Genomic DNA, 7,033 nt, shown 5'->3' with positions numbered 1-7,033 from the left:
CCCATGGTCCTGACGGAGTCCCCAGCATCCACTAGGACGTTAGAGAAAATGAATTAATAAAATAATAAAATAAACAATAAATATAAATATTTAAAAACTATATTTATTGAAGTTTTTTTCCTGATAAATGATTATTTTATTCTTTGTTATAAACTATATTTACTGTATATCTCTTTTCTCTTGTGTATCTGAGCTGATCTAAAGAAAAGAAGGTTCAATAGTCAGAAATCTTTATTTTATATCCATTTTTAACAGACCTGAAAATAGCAGCAGCAAACAAAAGTGATATGTAGTAGTGGCGTAAAATTTCCTGACTTAGAAATATTTCCTGAGTTCTTCAGCCTCCATTTCCATCTCTTCTTCAGGTCTCCATTTCTCTCGGCCTTCCTGCTCTTCTTTGTCATGGTCTTGCAAGATATCATACACCTTGTCATTCTTTTGAAAGTCTTCTGCTCTTCTTGGGAGAATGTGCACATGAACATGATGAACAGTCTGTCCAGCCTCTGGACCATCCTGGATTGAGATGGTAAGAGAAGTGCCACCAAAGTGGGTCTCCACTACATTGGAAACTCTCTGGACTGTGTTAAAAAGGTCATTTATTTCTTCAGGCAATAAGTCCCTGAAACGTTTTGCAGGCCGCAGTGGACAAACTAGCACATGACCTGGTACCACTGGTTTTCTATTCACGATGGCAAAAGACAGCTCAGTCTTTAAGAAAGAGACAGTTGGCTTAATAAGATGTTTGCCAAACCACAGAGGCATAGTGGAAGGTACTGTAGTAAATAAATGAACACTATATTGTTCTAGGAATTCATAAAAAATGGGATGTTTACTAGAATGACTAAGATAAGTTTATGCAAAAAATCAGCAATAATGCAGCCACAGGAGTAGTGTGATTTATGTTAGCAAAACAACATATGAATAAGAAAAAGCTTCATATGACACCAAATAACGTTCCCAGACTTTTCAAATTCCAGGACGTGAATTTATTGTAGTAATCTAGAAAAACAGATTCAAGCTGCAAAACAAAACAAATAACAAGTTATGAGAAATATTTCCATTTCAAAACATGAGACAACTCATAATAGATGTAAAACATATAGGGGTCGATTCAATTCCAAATGAGTTACTTGTGGTCATATTACATATGAGTTACTTGTGTACTTATGAGTTAAGGTACCACTATACTCACAGATTTTTATTTGCAGACCCATAGGGTTGCGTGCAAAAATCCATAAGTACGGGGCAAGACTGGTCCGTGACTTCAGCGGTCATTGCCAGCATTTCTTTAGCATTGCAACAGCAACTCACCCCCCTCATATTTAATTGAACTGTTCCGTTAGTATCAACAATCCATTTATGTAATAAAATTGCATGCTTTTACAAATGTATGGGTTTAAGGTAATAACTTACGGCCTTATTGAGAGATGGACGCAGGTCACTGCATAAGCAGCCAGATCTGCGCCTATCTTTTCAAGTGCTGAGGGCCACCCAGCACAGGGCAGGTCCGCCCAGCATGTGTGAGGTCAGATTGCAGACTCATCGGAACAAAGGTTGATCTCTGGCAGTGTAGTCAGGCGGTCCACCAAAAATTTTTTAATCGGAGCAGCTGCGTGTGATGTCACGCAGCCGCCCAGAAAACTGTACTGGCACACCCACGTTTCGGCCCATCCTTCCCACAAAGAAGCCCCCGACGCCCGCCACTGTCAATCACATTGCAGTCGCATCTCCATTGGATGCAATGTGTGTGCCCGTGCATGCGAGATGCGGCCCTGTGCATTAGCGTCCGTCTCTGAGTTAGGCCTTTAATGTAAAAGAACACCATCAAACTTGGTTCCTATACAATTAAGACTGGAAAATGGAATATCGAGACATACCAGTGACCAAGACAGCTCGATTCAAGTATAGAAATATACAGCAAATTTAAATTTGGAAAAGGATAGGAAAAGCAGATCAACCATGTTTAAATAAGAATTTACTCACCGGTAATTCTATTTCTCGTAGTCCGTAGTGGATGCTGGGAACTTCGTAAGGACCATGGGGAATAGACGGGCTCCGCAGGAGACTGGGCACTCTAAAAGAAAGATTAGGTACTATCTGGTGTGCACTGGCTCCTCCCTCTATGCCCCTCCTCCAGACCTCAGTTAAGGAAACTGTGCCTGGAAGAGCTGACACAACAAGGAAAGGATTTGGAATCCAGGGTAAGACTCATACCAGCCACACCAATCACACTGTACAACTTGTGATAACCATACCCAGTTAACAGTATGAACAACAACTGAGCCTCAGGAACAGATGGCTCATAACAGTAACCCTTGAGTTAAGCAATAACTATATACATGTATTGCAGAGAGTCCGCGCTTGGGACGGGCGCCCAGCATCCACTACGGACTACGAGAAAAAGAATTACCGGTGAGTAAATTCTTATTTTCTCTGACGTCCTAGTGGATGCTGGGAACTCCGTAAGGACCATGGGGATTATACCAAAGCTCACAAACGGGCGGGAGAGTGCGGATGACTCTGCAGCACCGAATGAGCAAAGGCAAGGTCCTCCTCAGCCAGGGTATCAAACTTGTAGAACTTAGCAAATGTATTTGAACCCGACCAAGTAGCAGCTCGGCAAAGCTGTAAAGCCGAGACCCCTCGGGCAGCCGCCCAAGAAGAGCTCACCTTCCTTGTGGAATGGGCTTTTACTGATTTAGGATGCGGTAACCCTGCCGCAGAATGAGCTTGCTGAATTGTGTTACAGATCCAGCGCGCAATAGTTTGCTTTGAAGCCGGAGCACCCAGTTTGTTGGGTGCATGCAGGATAAACAGCGAGTCAGTTTTCCTGACTCCAGCCGTCCTGGCTACATAGATTTTCAAAGCCCTGACTACGTCCAGCAACTTGGAAGCCTCCAAGTCCCGAGTAGCCACAGGCACCACAAGAGGTTGGTTCAAATGAAACGCTGATACCACCTTTGGGAGAAATTGGGGACGAGTCCTCAATTCTGCCCTGTTCATATGGAAGAGCAGATACGTGCTTTTACATGACAAAGCCGCCAATTCTGACACACGCCTAGCTGAAGCCAAGGCCAACAGCATGACCACCTTCCACGTGAGATACTTTAGCGCCACGGTCTTAAGTGGCTCAAACCAGTGTGATTTCAGGAAATCCAACAAAACGTTACGATCCCAAGGTGCCACTGGAGGCACAAAAGGGGGCTGAATATGCAGCACTCCCTTAACAAACGTCTGAACTTCAGGCAGTGAAGCCAGTTCTTTTTGAAAGAAAATAGATAGGGCCGAAATCTGGACCTTTATGGATCCTAATTTTAGGCCCATAGTCACTCCTGACTGTAGGAAGTGCAGGAATCGACCCAGCTGGAATTCCTCTGTAGGGGCCTTCCTGGCCTCACACCAAGCAACATATTTTCGCCATATACGGTGATAATGTTTTGCTGTCACGTCTTTCCTAGCCTTTATCAGCATAGGAATAACTTCATCCGGAATGCCCTTTTCCGCTAGGATCCGGCGTTCAACCGCCATGCCGTCAAACGCAGCCGCGGTAAGTCTTGGAACAGACAGGGCCCCTGCTGTAACAGGTCCTGTCTGAGAGGCAGAGGCCATGGGTCCTCTGAGATCATTTCTTGTAGTTCTGGGTACCAAGTTCTTCTTGGCAAATCCGGAACGATGAGTATAGTTCTTACTCCTCTCTTTCTTACTATCCTCAGTACCTTGGGTATGAGAGGAAGAGGAGGGAACACATAAACCGACTGGTACACCCACTGTGTCACTAGTGCGTCCACAGCTATCGCCTGAGGGTCCCGTGACCTGGCGCAATATTTTTTTAGCTTTTTGTTGAGGCGGGACGCCATCATGTCCACCTGTGGCAGTTCCCAACGATTTACAATCTGTGTGAAGACTTCTTGATGAAGTCCCCACTCTCCCGGGTGGAGGTCGTGCCTGCTGAGGAAGTCTGCTTCCCAGTTGTCCACTTCCGGAATGAACACTGCTGACAGTGCTAGCACGTGATTCTCCGCCCATCGAAGAATCCTTGTGGCTTCTGCCATTGCCATCCTGCTTTTCGTGCCGCCCTGGCGGTTTACATGGGCGACCGCCGTGATGTTGTCTGACTGAATCAGTACAGATTGGTTTTGAAGCAGGGGCTCTGCTTGACTCAGGGCGTTGTAGATGGCCCTTAGTTCCAATCTATTTATGTGTAGAGAAGTCTCCAGACTTGACCTCTGTCCCTGGAAGTTTCTTCCCTGAGTGACTGCCCCCCATCCTCGGAGGCTTGCATCCGTGGTCACCAGGATCCAGTCCTGTATGCCGAACCTGCGTCCCTCGAGAAGATGAGCACTCTGCAGCCACCACAGCAGAGACACCCTGGCCCTTGAAGATGCGATCCGGACCATTTGTCCAACAGATCCCACTGAAAGATCCTTGCATGGAACCTGCCGAAGGGAATTGCTTCGTAAGAAGCCACCATCTTTCCCAGGACTCGCGTGCAGTGATGCACCGACACCTGTTTTGGTTTCAGGAGGTCCCTGACCAGAGATGACAATTCCTGGGCCTTCTCCTCCGGGAGAAACACCTTCTTCTGTACTGTGTCCAGAATCATTCCCAGGAAAAGCAGACGCGTCGTAGGGATCAGCTGCGACTTTGGGATATTCAGAATCCAGCCGTGCTGTTGCAACACTTCCTGAGAGAGTGCTACGCTGACCAACAACTGCTCTTTGGACCTCGCCTTTATGAGGAGATCGTCCAAGTACGGGATAATTATAACTCCCTGTCTTCGAAGGAGTATCATCATTTCGGCCATTACCTTGGTAAATATTCTCGGAGCCGTGGAGAGACCAAACGGCAACGTCTGGAATTGGTAATGACAGTTCTGTACCACAAACCTGAGGTACTCCTGGTGAGGTGGGAAAATGGGGACATGCAAGTAAGCATCCTTGATGTCCAGCGACACCATAAAATCCCCCTCTTCCAGGCTTGCAATAACCGCCCTGAGCGATTCCATTTTGAACTTGAACTTCTTTATATAAGTGTACAAGGATTTTAAATTCAGGATGGGTCTCACCGAACCGTCCGGTTTCGGTACCACAAACATTGTGGAATAGTAACCCCTGCCCTGTTGAAGGAGGGGGACCTTGATTATCACCTGCTGGAGGTACAGCTTGTGAATTGCCGCCAGTACTACCTCCCTTTCCCTGGGAGCAGCTGGCAAGGCTGATTTGAGGTAACGGCGAGGGGGAGTCGCCTCGAACTTCAGCTTGTATCCCTGAGATACAATTTGTACAACCCATAGATCCACTTGTGAGCGAAACCACTGGTTGCTGAAGTTTCGGAGACGCGCACCCACCGCACCTGGCTCCGCCTGTGGAGCCCCAACGTCATGCGGTGGACTTAGTGGAAGCAGGGGAGGATTTTTGTTCCTGGGAACTGGCTGCCTGGTGCAGCTTCTTTCCTCTACCCTTGCCTCTGGCCAGAAAGGATGCTCCTCTGACCCGCTTGCCTTTCTGAGGCCGAAAGGACTGCATTTGATAATACGGTGCTTTCTTAGGCTGTGAGGGAACCTGAGGCAAAAAAGTCGACTTCCCAGCAGTTGCTGTGGATACGAGGTCCGAGAGACCGTCCCCAAATAGTTCCTCACCCTTATAAGGCAAAACCTCCATGTGTTTTTTAGAATCTGCATCACCTGTCCACTGCCGAGTCCATAATACTTTCCTGGCAGAAATGGACATTGCATTAATTCTAGATGCCAGCAGGCAAATGTCCCTCTGTGCATCCCGCATATATAAGACGACGTCTTTTATATGTTCGATGGTTAGCAAAATAGTATCCCTGTCGAGGGAATCAATGTTGTCTGACAGGGTATCAGTCCATGCTGCTGCAGCACTACACATCCAGGCTGAAGCAATAGCAGGTCTCAGTAGAGTACCAGAGTGTGTATACACAGACTTCAGGATAGCTTCCTGCTTTCTATCCGCAGGATCCTTTAGGGCGGCCGTATCCTGAGACGGCAGTGCCACCCTTTTAGATAAGCGTGTTAGCGCCTTGTCCACCCTAGGGGATGTTTCCCAACGTAACCTATCCGTTGGCGGGAAAGGGTACGCCATCAGTAACCTCTTAGAAATCACTAGTTTCTTATCAGGGGAACTCCACGCTTCTTCACACAAATCATTTAATTCATCAGATGGGGGAAAAGTCACTGGCTGCTTTTTCTCCCCAAATATAATACCCCTTTTGGTGGTAACCGGGTTAATATCAGAAATGTGCAATACATTTTTGATTGCAGTAATCATGCATCGGATGGCTTTTGTAGACTGAACATTTGTCTCATCCTCATCCACACTGGAGTCAGACTCCGTGTCGACATCTGTGTCTACCATCAGAGCTAGCGGGCGTTTATGAGCCCCTGACGGCTTCTGAGTCGCCTGGGCAGGCGCGGGCTGAGACCCCGGCTGTCCCAAGGCTGCTGCGTCATCAAACCTTTTATGTAAGGAGTTGACACTGTCGGTTAAGACCTTCCACATATCCATCCAATCAGGTGTCGGCCCCGTCGGGGGCGACACCACATGTATCTGCCCCTGCTCTGCCTCCACGTAACACTCCTCATCAAACATGTCGACACAGCCGTACCGACACACCGCACACACACAGGGAATGCTCAGACTGAGGACAGGACCCCACAAAGTCCTTTGGGGAGACAGAGAGAGAGTATGCCAGCACACACCACAGCGCTATATAACACAGGGATTTACACTGCTAATAAGTGATTTTCCCAATAGCTGCTGGTTTGTATCGATTTGCGCCTAAATTTATGTGCCCCCCCTCTCTTTTTAACCCGTCTTGTACCTAAATACTGCAGGGAGAGCCTGGGGAGCGTGCTTCCAGCGGAGCTGTGAAGGGAAAATGGCGCTGGTGTGCTGAGGAAGAAGGCCCCGCCCCCTCAGCGGCGGGCTTCTGTCCCGCGTTTTCTTTAACTTAATGGCGGGGTTTTTTACACATATACAGTTAGGTGACTGTATTATGTGTATATTTAGCC

General features: G+C 47.3%; 1 protein-coding gene across 3 annotated transcripts in view; it reads right to left on the bottom strand.

The window, feature by feature from the left end:
- Positions 1–213: 213 nt before the first annotated feature.
- Positions 214–7,033, bottom strand: part of FHIT (fragile histidine triad diadenosine triphosphatase) — a 57,425-nt gene continuing 50,605 nt past the window's right edge. For all 3 annotated transcript variants that reach the window (XM_063940363.1, XM_063940365.1, XM_063940364.1), the window contains one exon: positions 214–1,018. In XM_063940363.1, coding sequence (XP_063796433.1) covers positions 316–762 — 447 coding nt within the window. In that variant the 5' untranslated portion in view covers positions 763–1,018 and the 3' untranslated portion in view covers positions 214–315. The remainder of the gene's footprint in view (positions 1,019–7,033) is intronic.

This window comes from Pseudophryne corroboree, chromosome 9 (assembly GCF_028390025.1).
Source record: "Pseudophryne corroboree isolate aPseCor3 chromosome 9, aPseCor3.hap2, whole genome shotgun sequence".
Taxonomy (NCBI): Eukaryota; Metazoa; Chordata; class Amphibia; order Anura; family Myobatrachidae; genus Pseudophryne; species Pseudophryne corroboree.
This window is presented reverse-complemented; position numbering and strand designations above follow the sequence as displayed.